The 15,612-nt window shown below is 47.8% G+C and overlaps 1 protein-coding gene across 1 annotated transcript in view; it reads left to right on the top strand.

Annotated features, from left to right (window-relative positions):
• Positions 1-1,271: 1,271 nt before the first annotated feature.
• The window catches only part of LOC125950916 (relaxin receptor 2-like), a 25,374-nt gene continuing 11,033 nt past the window's right edge, over positions 1,272-15,612 (top strand). The window contains exons 1-7 of the mRNA XM_049679301.1: positions 1,272-1,340; positions 4,726-5,247; positions 13,064-13,318; positions 13,410-13,496; positions 13,612-13,723; positions 14,141-14,212; positions 15,198-15,263. Of these exons, the coding sequence (XP_049535258.1) occupies positions 5,196-5,247; positions 13,064-13,318; positions 13,410-13,496; positions 13,612-13,723; positions 14,141-14,212; positions 15,198-15,263 (644 nt within the window). The 5' untranslated portion in view covers positions 1,272-1,340; positions 4,726-5,195. The remainder of the gene's footprint in view (positions 1,341-4,725; positions 5,248-13,063; positions 13,319-13,409; positions 13,497-13,611; positions 13,724-14,140; positions 14,213-15,197; positions 15,264-15,612) is intronic.

The following is a 15,612-nucleotide window of genomic DNA, read 5'->3' as shown; positions in this document are numbered from 1 at the left end:
ATGGATACCATGCACGTAGTTTTTGATAAAATTCTCCACAAATTACAACTAAAAATTCTTGAAAAGTTGTACTTTAAAATGAAATTTTGGTCATAAAATTAAGTTGAATGGAAATGATCCTTTTTCTGCCTCGAATTAACCTTAGCATAATATATCCACTCGGTTCTGCTCGGCCCAGCGCGCACTGACTTCGCCGTTGGTCGCTCACCGTGAGTGAGTGGCCACGAAGCGCAGACGTAGCGTCAGCGTCTCACCAAAGGTTGGCATGGTTTGGTTGATGCTGGCGCCATTGGCGATGGTGAAGCACCAAATAGCACCGTCAATGGCGATCGAATGTTCAGTGCGACCGTGACCGTGGCCACCATTCGACGGGCTTTTCGGCTGATTGCGTGCCCCATTCCGAAACACAACGCATTTGGCCACCAGCTGGATCTGTAGCGGTGGATGGATTTTAGATGGAAAAGTTGTAAAGTGTAAGCCGCCAGCGAATTCGTCAAAATCCCGTCTATGTAAAGTGTATAGTGTTCCCGTAGTGTTTGCTGCTTCACTTTTATCCTCTTGACGTAGAAAAGCTCTTCTCTTACTGTGTCAAACCTTTACAAAAAGTCCTGTTTCACTCTCCGGTATCAACTTGTGCTTCACTGTAGTGGTTGTTCAGCGACTGTCTCTCTGCCTGGTGTCTGTATAGTGTCTTTGTTCGTAAATTTAAATGTTTCTCTAGTAGTCTCTAGTATCGTGTCTAGTGTGTTCGTTAAACATTCGCGCCGGATGCAATTCGGCGTGAAATTTAAAAGCCGCAAATCTTAATGTCCTCCGCGTCACTCCTCATCAACACACTCAGCGTCGAGTGCTGCCGAGTTGTTCGTGTCAAGCGACCTCACCTATCCCATCCGTTTGTTGAAATAAATTGTGAAAATTGAGCGAATATCAATACCGATAAAAGCTCATAACACCATCAGTCAGCATCGTAAAAGCATCTTTTCGAGTGTTTCCGACAGTGCTGCAAGTGCGCCGCCCCCAAGCCAAAAGCGAAGTGTTTAATGTGCGGTGTACCAGCGTCTGTGTGTGCTGACCCACTGCTGATCGGTGGCCGAGTTGTTTGGTTGTATGTTGTGTGAATTTATGGCCTGACCACACCGTAATATCCATAGCGTACGCGCTTTTATTTTTTTACGACGAGCTTCAGTGTTCTGTAAAAGAAGTGTGGTACCCATAAACGGTAACCACCACTTGGTAGGGCGCGGTGCAGAGCTGTTGAATGTTCCTATTGATCGTTAACTAGTCATTACATTGCGTACATGCGGTGTGCATGGTGCGGATGAGTACCACAATAAACGGAGGTATGTATGTTGGAGTGATTTCCATTTTTTTTTATTTATACAGTCAAGTCTCTAGTGGTTTCTGTTATGTCATCGAATGTGCTTACCAATCTCGCATACTGATGGTTAACTGATAAATTGACATTTTATACTGTTTGAACCGTTTGATAGTGGCGAGTACACATTCGTGATAAGGGAAAAATTGTTTCCCTTGCAATCCAGAGCTGTAAAAGCATGGATTCGTATCGTTTGTTTTAGGCCATTCGATGCAATTCATCATCGACTGGACACTCGAGTTTCTGTTCCCTTTGACTATGATGCCGTTATGTTGCTAATGAAGATAAGCATTTGCCTGGGAAGGGTATTGCAATTACCGCTCCTAGCGCCACGCGGTTCACTATCTTAGGCCACTACCCTAATTAACACTGCCAAGCGCCCACTCCAGGTGAACAGATTTACGATATAATCGCTTGCTGCATATCGAATGGACCTGCGCTGCACTTGACTTTAATTAACGAACTTGAACTTTGACGAAGTTCACCGGAGGCCGCAAACAATGGTTTACCGGAGCGGGAAAAGATGAAAAGAAACTACGAATCGTTCCCGTTTTGTCTTCTCCCTAGCGTCGGGGCGCTACTCGGTAACAAGACCATCGAAGAAATCGTTCCAGGTGCTGCTATCTGGAATGTACACCAACATACGCCACCTGATATTAAATTGTAGCGCATTCGTGTATCGTTGGGAGTAAAAAAAAAACAAGCGAAGCGTCGCTGGTCGGTCGTTTTATCGAACTTCTTGTCCCAAGATACATGCTATCGGAAAACACCTGTTTGTCTCACAGTTGGCCAGTGGCCATCGTCGTTCCGCGGTGCTGTGGTACGCTAAAACCACATAATCGTTGGGGATGGGAAAGCAAAAGTTTTAAGGGTGTGCCCTGAAAAGTACGGTCCAAGAAACTTGAGGAGTAATGAACCCGAAACGGCATCGTCTCGCAACACAACTGGCAAAGGAAGGTGTTGCAAATCAAAAAAGGGGGTAAGCTGGAATGGGAGACGCCGATCGATTGGCATAATTTGCTCTAACTTTTGCCAGAATTCTTCCACCACCACCACCACCTAAAGTTGTTTGTCATCGATATCTTTCATGTTGTTTGGTTTGAAATTGAAATGAAATCGCACCGCTGGAGGTGTCGATGGCATCATCAACAGTAGCAACAGAAACCTATTCAACCGTAAAATGACCAGAAGGTTCTCTGTTGTGTAATCAATCGGTTTCCTATTCAAACCGGTCGCATCATGAAGAACTCAATTATTAATTAACATCGCCATTCGAACTTCATGACCCGTCGCACGGACGTGGATGTTTTGTTTGATTTTATGAGTTTCCCTTATGAGCGAGGATCTTTATTGTACCGGTGGTACAACTTCGTCGATGTAGAAGCACAATATCGCACTAATAAACACCATTTTCCGCAACCGTAACCGAGCGGCGAAGCGATGCTGTAACCTCCATTTTCCCCGCGTGCCGATCAACCAATGGTCCCTTTGCATGTGTAGTGTAGGACACCATTTGCCAACACCGAATTAGAGCGGTAAACAGCCGATGAAAGCCCGATAATGTGTGTTCGGCGGCCGGGCGTAAATTAATTGATCGCCGATAATCGGATTCGGTCGGGTGCGATCGGCAATGAGATCGAGAGCGGGGATCGGGTAGTACGGGAGCATCATCTCCGACTGCTGCTGCTACAACCTTTTCATCTCTCGTCCCTTCGGTTGCCACATGAAACTTTGTGAACTTATGCGAACGACGCACCGCACATACCGGTCCAATAAATAACGGCAAGGGAAATGGGTGTTTTGAGCGGAATTTTGAGCGGCTGCCAAATCGGAAGCTCGAACAGACCGGATGGATCCGCCGCTGGTTGAACGAGCGGCGCAGTTCGGCGAATTCGGCGGAAGTGCAACCGGATTCTCGTGCGTGTGCCGCAACTCTTGGCCATATATGTATATATTTTAATAAACTTACCCGAAACAACCCGAAGCATTATCGCGTTTGTTGCAGGTTTCGTTGCTGGTAATGGATTGTTTACGAGCTTGCCCGAGCCGCAGATGCAGTCGCGGACGAGGAGCAATTGAATTTTCTCCGCAATCTATAAGGATATGTAGCACCGGTGGTTATGCACAACATTGTACGCACTCCGCTAATCAGGAGCTGATCCGCTAATCAGGAGCTGCGGCTGATAAATGTGCCCGTTTCGGGAGCGGTATTAATCAAAGCGAGTTTTCAGCGTAATGGCCACACATTCAGCGAAATGCGAGCCCCTTTCTTTCGAACATGCTTTATCTTAACAATTCGATTTCATGTGCGTCGGTCGGTGTCTAGACCGAGCATAATAAATATTTATTCTGACCAGCGCAACGCACCGGAACGCGCTTCGTCAGCGTCATCGGACAAGGGCAAGGGGAAAGCAATGTTTAGATAAGGCAATCCCAATGGCAGTTTGTAGAATAAGTTTCGCGTGCGTGTACGCGTCGCCGAGTAAACAGCTCGCTCAGAGCACTGCGAAGTGATTTGACGATCGCGCCGAAGACTCGCCGTCCGGTGGTGGCGTCCGCGATTGGCCTAGCCGAAGAAGGAGTAGAAGGCTAATGTTAAAACTGAGAACGGATGACGGTGTATGATGTAAGTAGCTAGTCCGCTAGCGGGGTCACGACGAGAGTGAGCGCCATAATACGATACGACCGGCAGTGATGGCGATCTGTTGGAGAAACACTGCAGGAACCATCACGCTAGCGGAACTGCAATCTTACATCTTAATACTACCGAGAAGAATCGTATCGCCAACAGTTTAGCAGGGGAAGAGAGGGATAGAGAGAGAGAGAGAGGGCCCCCATTCAAAGAAAGGCAAAAATGCCAAAACATGCCAAAATAGTACGATTGTCGGAACGCGCTCGGTTTACTGAATGCAAGGTCGAACGCAGGGAATGCCGTGACTTATCCTAATGCCCTGGACCGGGAGACTGGGAAGAGTTTTGATTAACATTTGGTTTGCTGTTGCGTATCGGCTGTTGCGGATCGAAAGAAATGTCAAAAGCAATCAAAGTAAGCATTGCTTCCCCTGGAATGAAGATTCTGTTTAGAGCGAACCCATTGGCAGATGGGGGCCATTGCGCCACGTCGAGATAACCTCGGAATGGCGGGCGATATTGTGATTCTTTCATTTCGGTCTGGTGCTGTTGCAGGGTTAACGGTTTGTTTTAATCTATCTAAGAAGGGTTTTGCTTGCTTTGCGGCACGCAGTGCAATGGACATAAAAGTAAATGTAACACAAACACATTGCTCAATGAAGCATTGAAGGGCTCATTCAATTTCTTATGCTCTCCGCCTCTCCGTTTTTCTTTCACAGAGCAACGAAGAAACCATCGGAACACCTAGCAGGCGGTGCCCGTGTAAACATCACTTATTTCAATTGCAATCGTCGTTCATCCAGTTCGGGTGCCAAGATTCGGCCAACTTTTCTCGTTAACCTCCGGTGACTTGCGAGTAACGGATCGGCAGCAATTAGTCCGTACAAAATGACAAACATCACCGAGGAAAGACCGAACGTGCATGTGTAGGATTTGGGAATAGAAATCCCTTGCGTTTCAAGTCTCCTAAGTAATTAAGCCTCGGTTTGTGTGCCAGGAAGCCGAGCCGAGCGGAAAGCGGATTTTCTCGATGAAAACACTGGCAAACGAGTGAAATCCGTCTCGCCATCACGGCGAATCAACGATTCTCTTTCTTTCTCCGGCTGCTGCTGCCTCTTCTTTCAAACCTCTACATTCCACTTTTCTCACCGTTTGAGAACCAGCACCCGGTTACTGTGGCGGAACCACCATGGAGCTCCTCGTAGGATTGCTGTTCCTTTCATCGGTCAATATCCGGCACGGTAAGTCGAACCTGCTTTCCTGGCGAACGAAAAGATAATCTTGCCTAAAATATGGATACCAGCATGCGTCGACTACGCGCCCCGCTAAATATGATTGCAGATAAGCAGCAGCAGCAGCTCAGGAAACTAACCGTTATTGGTGTAGGAGGTTCCGAATTTCCGGGCGTCGCCAGAAATGCGCGCTTCGTAGGACTTCCGGGCCGAGATGGCGTACCACATAACGGCCAGGAATACGGTGGGAATCATAAACAAATGCAATTTTATGGACGGCTGCAAGTGTCTTCCGGTAGTTGACTGGAAAGACGCTGCTGAAACTGATATGAATCTCGCGTGCCAGCGCGTGGCGGAAGACGTTCGGTCAAAACAATAGAAAAGTTATGCTGCAGCAATGCGACTTCGTTGTCGTCGTCGTCGTCGTGTGTGTGTGCGTATGTGTGAGAAGTTGAATTACCTTTTGAAATTGCACCAAGTTATAGCTTCTTTTGTTGAGGTGTCGTAAAAGTTTGCTAGAACTTACATGGAAACCATTAACAGCCCGGAGCAATAGAATTCACCATCGAGGTGAATGCAATTCCAAACCATTCCACTATTACTACGAGCCCGTTCTGCGACTGTTCGTGGTCACCGCACGTCGCGTCATATTCCATTAAAACAACGAGTAATATCTTTATTTGCCAATCCATAATGTCACTCGGCCGGAGACAGACCGAAAATAGCAGCAAAAAGAAGCGCGACATTATACACCCAGCCTCTGGGAGGGGTGATGGAGGGCATAGAAAAGGCCTTGAATGTTCATGTTCAATATGCTTCGTCGTGTGAAGATCGACTTGAAGGACGAGAAAGCTACGTCAGACACGCCTCAACCGCTCTACTCGATCACCGAAGGGGGCTGGGTGTGTGTGTGTCTGTGCGAGCTGCGGCTTATGTTTGCGGACAGCAAACATAATTTGCGTTCCATCAACCCCGTCACCATCATCATCAGCAGCTGTCCGTTCGGGCGGGTCATTGAAATGCCCTTCTTTGCATCACCAGCCCTTTGCTTGCGTTGGTATTAGTTTTAAAAATTTGTTAAATCAATTTGAAAAGCTCGGCTGCTCGTGACCCGACCCCGGAGGTGGGTCAGAAAACTCGAAATACCTCCATCAACCTCGGAGAGCATGACGAGGTACGAATTTCCTTCGGCGACTTCTGCTTATTACTCGTGGCATGCAACGCACTCACTCCCGGTACCGTCTACTGTGGGTAATGTTTTATGAAAATGAAAGCTGCGGCTGGAACAACGCGTCACGTTATGTCAGGAGAAAGTTGGAAAATGACGAGGATATCGGAACGAACCGTTGTTCTGCTGATGTGTATGTACTCACCGCGCACAAGTAATGGTCCGGTAATGGTCCCGATACGTTTTCCATGCCGATGCCGGTCATGCTTTCCTGGAAGTCAACGTAAAAGTGTTTTAATTTTCGATCCGGAGCACTATGGGGATATGCAAATTCATTGCCATTGATTGATATGGAGTGTCCAAAGTTCGAGGATCCGGCAAATGGACCATTTGCGGTGAGCTGCCTTTGCGGCCGGAATGGGAAATTCCATTTGCAGAATCCGTTTTCTGCTGATTGTTTATTTATTTTCCACTGTTTGTTTTTCCTTCGGTTGGTGAGCAATTTGGGGGATTTTTACCGAAGGTATATACGCATTCAATCGAGAGCATACATTGTTTGATATGTTGCTTCAGCTCATGCTTTGATTCCGCTACCGGAACCGATGCGAGAGCAAGGGATAATCATTCCGCGGGTGTTTCCTCGAATTTTGGAATTTAGTTTAAATATGATTGCCTTCTGATCTGGCTCATACACACACATACATACAAAAAGATCGGATAATCTTTGAATCTTCCGGCACGAATGATAGCCAAACGATTGCTCGCGTGGTACGGTTTCCGTTTCTATCGCGGCAACCGAAGACCAAGACAAAGGAAATGAACAGAGAGTGGTTCTCGCTTTTTAACATCAACATTCGATAAACCATCCCCCATGCGTTCCCTTCTCGCGCTAATACCTTCCACTAGTGGGGAGGGAAAGAAAAATGGATATTTCGATCGAGGGAGAGGTTGACCTTACATTCCGTTCCTGGGCCATCCATTTCCGAACAATGTTCAATGCTGCTCAGCACCTGGCGAACTAGCGAAGAAAGGGTGCGATCGTGAAATGATCCACCACCCCCAAAAAACCCAGACTAGACCCGGGATGATGCCCGAATTGCGGTAAACCATTGGGGCCATGGACTCCAGCAAAGCGAGCTCCAGCTGTACGGTGATGTTTTGGAAATAATTCATCATTCGGTGTGTGGCCTTCATCCCTTCCCCTTCCTCGGGACATCGTCCGCCTAATCGATGTAAATATTTACCGCCGTAATCGAACGCGAAAGATTATCATTTATTGGCGGTGCGGTCTGCGGCCTTTACCATATTGCTGCCGTTGGCGGTTTCCCGGAAGGTGAGCCGTGGCGAAGGATGAAAAATGAGCAGCAAACGAGGGAGCGACCTCGTCGCAACGATGACGTGGCTTCACATTAGGCCGCCACCATCTGGACGCGACCTGGCAATGGGTAAATGGGCTGGTGCGAGTTATCGCTCCTCTTAAATGGGTAACAAGAATTGATGCCCCGATCCTTATCGCTAAGCCCGCGAGGAAATGGTAATTTTTCCCGCACCCCAACGCGTACCATTGCAGCTGCCGGGTACAACAGGTTGCCAACAGGTTGCGTTTATGGGGAGGGTTATCAGCTGTAGGCAAAAATGGGATATTTACGTTGCAGTGTTCGTGCTGGCAGGTTAATGGGCGTGATGATAAAGAATTTTTCGGACAAGTTACCCTTTGTGAAAATAAATACTTTCGGGAAACATTCTTGCAATCATCCAGTTCAACGTCAGTTCAGCTTTATTTTGGATTGGAATGTTCGTTAGCTTGTTCATTATATTCTCATTTCTAGGATCGTGATTTAATGTTGAATTTTTTCATGTAGCTATATGTAAACTAGCTGAAATTTTATTTTAAGCGAAAGCTATCCCTGCTAAAGCATTGATTGTTGGCTGCTTTTCCTTCTATGAAATATCTCTACTGGAACTGTAAAGTAGTGTTTGATAAATCAAATTAGCACTCTATGCAGATGCTCGACATGAGCAGATCCACTTTTTTAATGTACTTAGCTCAGCATCATGAGATTCCGATTTGTATGAAATCGGAATAAGCTTACAAGATGTTAGTTAATGCATATTCTAGAAACATTAAACAGGATTTGCTGCAGTGCTTTATATTAAAAGTTAATTTGCTGTAACATCTGCTTCAAGGCGATCAGTCTTATAATAGATTCCTCAGGATTGGCCCCGAGCTGTCACGTGAATGCAAATCATGAAGCATCCAGAAGCAACCGAGGGCTGATGCTGCTGTGACGCCTTTGGACGTCAACCTATCCCTTGGTTAAAGATTGAGCGAGCTGGACGAAGGACACCCTCATCAAAACCAAACCATTCCATCAACTAAGCTAGCCGAGCTGAAAATGGAGGAAAAACGGTCACCACCACCACCAGACGACCACCAGACCAAAAAGGCAAATACCACGTCGCGGCGCAATTGAGAGAGATCCGCTTTATAATCATTTTTGCGCTTTTTTTGTCGTCCTCGGCTGCTGTACACTTTATTTACGTACGCGTAATCTGAAACACGCGAAACGGAACCGTGATGTGTCTTCTGTATCGCTCAGCGTGGCCAAGCGTGGCCAAGCGTGACCAACGGGCTGCCGGTGTCTGCCGACGCTGACGTCACCGTGGTCGAACCGCCACTTGAGCCACCGCTATGGGTGATTCGATTCGAATGGATTACACCGTCCTTGACGGTGGTCACCAGATCAGGCAGATCCGTGTCGCGTCGCGTCTACCGCCGGTGATGCTGTGCCGTGAACCGAACTGGATAAACTGGATGAATGACCCAGATGGTGAACAGATGGTACAGAGGAAGGTGGTGGGTGTAAAAGGAGTTGTAATCGACCTCGCCCATGAGCCGGCTGCTTTGGATCGTGGATTTACATTATAAACTCTGCATCATACTTATCGCATGATTTCCTCCGGTGAATGGTGGTCGCTTGCTAGTCGCTCTTCTCATCCACCACACGGGCGGCCAACGGCGACGATGGTGTCTAGCCTTTGTAATGGAACTTACCAGGAACTCTGCAAACACGTGGGCACACGAAGGTTCACGAATGGAAATCTAGAAGGGATCCAAAAGGGATCCTGTTCCTCTGCCCTTACATTTCAATTATCTTGCTCGATCCCTATCCCGAGCGAGCGTCGTGTATAGTTTGCATATTTATGATTTTTAATGTCTTCACTGGCTCTGCATCGTATTTGCCGGTGCCTTTTTACCCTTGCTGGTTGATATTGAAACACCACGAGGAAGGCCAACGCATGTTGGTGCTACTTATTGGTGTTTGAGCAACGAATTACGGCCTCAGTCAATAGTGCCGGAGGTTGGCGACCGGGTGCCAGCGCAGGTGTTATGTTTCCCAATGTTGGCGTAAAGTTATGAATTCATCCGCGGCACGCTGATTGAGACATTACGAACTTACGGAAGACTTTGGTTTTTTTTTTTTTGGCGAATGAGTCGAAACATCTGCCTCTGATGTGCGTACAACAACATCAACAATGGTGGCACATTAGCGGGCGGTTTGTGAGAGCATTTTGGAGTCATTTCGTCTATCTTTGTAGCGGAACAATTCTGGGGACATTTCCAAAAACGCCATAAATTGCCTTCACATGATAAAGTGCACAGTTATCTCACAACATAATGTATCATTGGGACCGGAGAGTTTCTGCGGTTGCTTTTGTTTTTTAGTCTTTTGCATCCCTTAATAGCCGAAGTCGATGCTGCACCGAAAGTATGCCCCAAGGGCGCTTTGCTCCATGGGTGAAGGAAGCACTCCCCGAAAAAGTGACGTTAAAAACAATGCAAATAGAAAAGTCCGAAATTGAGCAGCCCGCAAATGAGTCCCAGTTGAGTTTTTACGAGAGTAATTACGGGGACATAACAGGACGATCTGGACGGTCCCATCGGTGCTTCCTTACCGGCGGCGGCGGCAGCGGTCAGCAATTAAAGGCCCAGCGCACCAATAGTAGTAGCATAGTAGAGGCACTGTTGCGATTGCGTTTGGCCGTAAATTAGACGGATAGTAGTGCGAATGGGACATTGTTAATTGTTGTCTTCTACAAGCCGGGTACTAGCTCGTAGCTAGAGGCGTTAGGCTCGGTGCAGGGGATTGGTCGTTGTCGCCTTAACTGTCCTTCTCCTAACCAGTAGCCATAACCGAGTGTCTAGGTGCAGTGTTACTGGAAGTCAAGGCAGAGATTAAGCTACTGGTCCTACAGCTATATAAACGAGATAACCTCTCTAGATGCTAGCAAGGACCAAACCAACAATTGAATGTCCACAGAGTCTTCTGGTCCTCTGGTGCCCAGGCCAATGGCTGTGATTCAAACAAAAATAGGGATATTCTGATTTATCCCCCACATAAAACCGGATCCAAAACGTCCCTAGAGACGACAGACGGGGGCGGTACAGTTTTGCTCGTTTTCCTTCTCTCCGGCTATCTGTAGACCGGTCACCCGGAAAAGCTGCTGCGACGTCCTGTCCACGGACACTGATTGTGGTTGGTGGAGTTTCACAAAACTTTCTGATTCGTCTTCCAGCTTTGCGATTCCAGCACACAATCGCCTGAAACGATGTGCCAATGGTTGGTACGGTAGGTCGTACCAGGACGCTGGATGAAGTGGTTCAAAACGTCCCAAAAACCGCAACTGGACGAACCACAGATAAAATGTTGAAAATCATCTGATAAGCGTCCGGTCCGGTACGACTTCAGATGTTCATCGCATGAGACATGAAATGTCCCTCGAAGGGCGGGTCGAATCGCTTACACCCTAGAGAGTGACCCTGAGTTGACCAATCCAGGACCAGCAGGTACATAGTTTATCTTGATATGATCATCCTTTGCAGCAGATGCATCACGTTCTCAGTGAAGCAGTTAATCATCTTCCACAGAAGCATACCGACGCCAAATGGCCTCCGGACGTGGGAAATGCATCTCACCTCAAATGTTCATACATCTGCAATGAGTTCCAGGAATGAGCTGTCAACCGAAGAGCTCATAATATTCATCTCATAATGTTTCCGGTTTGCTATTTTCCCCTGCTCGGCCTGTAATGTCTGTCCCAGTCTGTCCGGACGGACTTCTGCAAATCCAACTGACCGGCCTTCAACAAGTCCCCCGGGGGCGGGGGCGTAACGTTCACCAGGCACGAGACACAGATTAGAGTAGCTCTTCATTACGGACGAAAGCGATGGAATGGTCTTTAAAACTCATTAGATTGAAGCGATCGTTTGATGGACCACTCCGCCCCCTCTTGTGCCTTGTGGCCACATCCGGGGGCACACCATTAATCAGAAAAAGTGTCAACACCGTCTGGTGCCGGACGAAGGAAATGGGTCACCGGAACAACTGCTTCACGATAGTTGGTCACCGGAGTTAATTATGGTATTTACTGCCTCAAGAGCCTCACCACAAATCCTGCTCGACCGAGTCAAGTGGACAACAAGGATCAGTGAGCACGCAAAACGAACATCACGGGAACGGTTAATACGAAACTAGGTTTTAGAAGCCGCTTAATCCGATGAAGCAGCTAATGATGATGGAGGGTACATCTTTATTTTGCGAAACAATTAAGAACGTCACTAAACGCACGTCAGGATTGTTTGAAAAACGAAATAATCTCTCAAAACGAAGGACATAGTGCCGTGTTCAGTGTTCGTTCGTGTTGTAAAACCGTCCAGCATTCATTGTAGCATCATTGTAAGAACAAACAAAACACATCATCATATACACACACGCACACAGATGCGCATCTCGCTGTCTGCTATTTGTTTTGCGCACCAGCCCTACTGCGATGCGTTTTTCGATTTCGTTTGCATATTCGTCGATCGACCATTCTTTAGTGCTCGTAAAATGTACAGAACGACAGCCGGAATCGAGGCACCGGACCCGGAGCACCGGTCTTCGTACGAAATCCGTCGATATCGTAGCACACTACGATAACATTGTTGCTCTCGTCCACATAGTGTATGAGCGAGAGTGAACCGCTAAAATATGTTTTTACTACCGGAAGGAGACGTGCCTGTTCGAGTTCCCCAAGGCAAGAGACCCCATACGGCGTAGTTGTTAGTTTTAGTCGGGAGTAAAAACAAACGATAACTTTACCATTAATCGGGACGAAGAATACCGAACCAGGCGCTGCGGTCTGGAGGAGAATCATCGGCACGATTAGATCGGCATCGGTTAATGATGTCACCTCGCCCGGGGTTGGGGCCGGAAATGTCATTCCATGTAAATCTCGTCTGCGCTGCGTGGGGAAAATGGGCAAAAAGGTAACGACTATTAAAAGGGGTTTACACTGGAACAGCTGAAACGCTGCTGAAGCTGAAAGTGAAGATGTTCGACGCGGAAGAAAATCCACACAAAAAATTGCGGACACGGAAAACGCGCTCCAAAAGTTGAAGCGAAAAGTTTGGCTGCCGCTGGGTGTGTTTGCTGCCAAATCGCGTCGCGATGGCCGATGGGAAACCGAAGCACAGCATACGTTGCCACCGTTTGCCAGATTGCAAACATATAAATAAACATTCACTTGGGATGTGTATCGAATGTCAAGTCGAGCTACTAGTATGGCCACCTTCTGAATCAATCCCGATCGCGGATTCTATCTCACTCACTACAGGACACGCGCTACGCCGTACCCTGGTACTGCCGGAGACGGAGTACGAGCGGATCACGCTGGACCATTCTTCAGCATCATCGAACCGGAACGCGTTGGAGTCAGCTGGTGGCGTGGATCCAGCTGCGCTCGATTCTGCCGATTTCCGCTGCGAGGATGGGTACTTCCGGTGCAACGGTACACTCCAGTGCATCGAGCAGAGCAAAAACTGCAACGGATTCCCGGACTGTGACGATGGTTCCGACGAGCTCGAGTGCGGTGAGTAGCGCCGAGTAGGGTATCGTGTGTTGACAGGAGAGACTGACTATAACGCCGTTCCACTGCCGCCTTTCCCGTTTCAAATTGCCAGACGATGACGTGGGAAGGAACTATTATGATCATTACTTTCGTAAACGGCCGGCCGCCATCAACGATCAGTTGCCGTACACGCCTTGTGGTAAGTAGTGGTGGTTGTGTAATGGAGATGAGTTCCTTGGCTGTGACGAAATGTTTTCTTTTTTCTCTCTCTCTACTTTCTTGGACCAACCCACATCACCATCAAATCGAGACAGCCTGGAACGATGCCAACAACACTTGCAAATGCCGCGGAACGGATGTGCTGTGCGAGAACAAGGGACTCACCGCGCTGCCCCCGTCGCTGTCGGCCGAGAACGTTACCCTGCTGTAGGTTACCTTCTCCAGCGACGTTACACCAACCCTCGTCTGTAACAGATAATCAACACTTTTGCCGCCTCAGGTGGGAGGGAAGGGCCTCAGAAGGAGATGATCGCGGGAGAAAATGTGATACGAAAAATGCTCTCCCCCATCGGCTTGATTCGGTTGGCAGATTGAAGCTGAGAGGTGTGATTGGGGATGGCGAACCAATGCCGATGGTGGTAGCCATTGTTATGCCGATGATTGCAAGTAACCGTGCAGGGGAAGATGCTACCTTTCATCGACCTTCTGAGGTCTCCCGGGGTGGAGTTGAAGGACGGCGGCAAAAGATTGAATTGCGAAGGAGTTGATGAAGAGATGAAATTTCATTTTACCTCCATTTTCTTCGTTCCCGGTTCCTCCGCATTTTCCTTGCTCGCTGCGTAGTGATTTGACTGGAAATGTGTTTCTCGAGCTGCATATGAATATGTTCCAGCGCTTCCAGAAGCTCAGCACACTGTAAGTAGTAAGGCTTCCTCTATTAAGAAACTCGTTTGCTTGTGACGCTGGTGCCGATGGTTTGTGATTCTATTGAAAGGTTCCGAAAGAATCCGAAGCATCCTGGTCATTCTGTAACGTTAAAATGATTTCTTGCTGCTTCCCAGCGAAGGATTCGATTTCGCAATTTTAATTGTCACATGTCACCGTATCCTTTCACCATCCATCAACGATAAGGGCGGAAAAAATGAACATCCAATTCGATTAGTTTGATGGCTCTATGCTCACGCGGACGAGTGGACGAGGAATCGGGCGAAAAAAAATTGTAAGAAATAGTGCAACAGCAGCCACCGCGTGGTCGTCAGCAGTGGTCAGCACATCCTGTCAATCCAGAATCAATTTTATCCATTCCATCAATTTTATCCATTCGAACTGGATCGGATTGGTCGCTGGTGCATCGATCGTAGCTGCTGTCCACGACAAATTCTCTCACTGCCGGGCGCGCTGGCAGTTCGTTGAGCGAAAAGTTGTGGAAAAGTTTTAGTTTTCTTGTGGCCCCTGTGTGTATGTGTGTGTGTGTGTATTTATGTGGGAGCAATTATGGTAAAAATTACATCACGTACAATTACTGTCTGTTTGCGAATCGGCACCGGTACCGGCGAGAAACCGACATGTCCACGGTGACGTTAGCGTTGTGGTGGACACCAAGGCGAAGAAGATAGTTACATGGATACAGAGAATGGATGATGCACGGGCGTTTGTTCGCGCTTATTTCCGCCTCCGGTAGCGCTGGATCTTAATTAAGAATTTCCACGACCACCATCACCACCACAACCACCATCACGGCACACATTCGCTCTTGCCTCGCGCAGCTACACAACTCATTCGGAAGCTCAGCTTCTTTGCACAGTTTTTGTTGAAGTAGTTTTCTTTCCTTTCTATTTCTGCGACGCATTATCCACGCCCTGGCGACCGGCGACAATCGATGGTACCGGATCGGATTAAGGGTGCTGAGGCACTGTTCAATCGAGCGGATAGAACCGGCCACCGCTGCCAACAGTATCGATGCGCTGTAAGTACTCTTCAGCTCACGCCGTAAACCTATCGATAGTTAGCGACAGTCGCAGACGTAGACGGGACCACGGGTGTATGCTCGAGGGTTCCGACTAAGAAGGATGTACGATCCGGAACCGGAGCCGGCATGTCAAACAGAACAGCATTAACGTCAGTCGCAAAGAACAACAACTCGATGGCGCGCGCGATTAATCCAGCGACCGTTTGGTAGAAGAAAAGGCGAGGCTTTACTTCGTTCGAGAATGAGTATTGTCTAGTAACCCTGGACAATCGATGCGTGAATTAAGAGCCGTTTTCTTCGTTTCCTAGGCAACGAAGCAGAACAGGAGCTTAGAGAATCGAGTCGA

Source organism: Anopheles darlingi, chromosome 2 (assembly GCF_943734745.1).
Source record: "Anopheles darlingi chromosome 2, idAnoDarlMG_H_01, whole genome shotgun sequence".
Classification (NCBI taxonomy): domain Eukaryota; kingdom Metazoa; phylum Arthropoda; class Insecta; order Diptera; family Culicidae; genus Anopheles; species Anopheles darlingi.
This window is presented reverse-complemented; position numbering and strand designations above follow the sequence as displayed.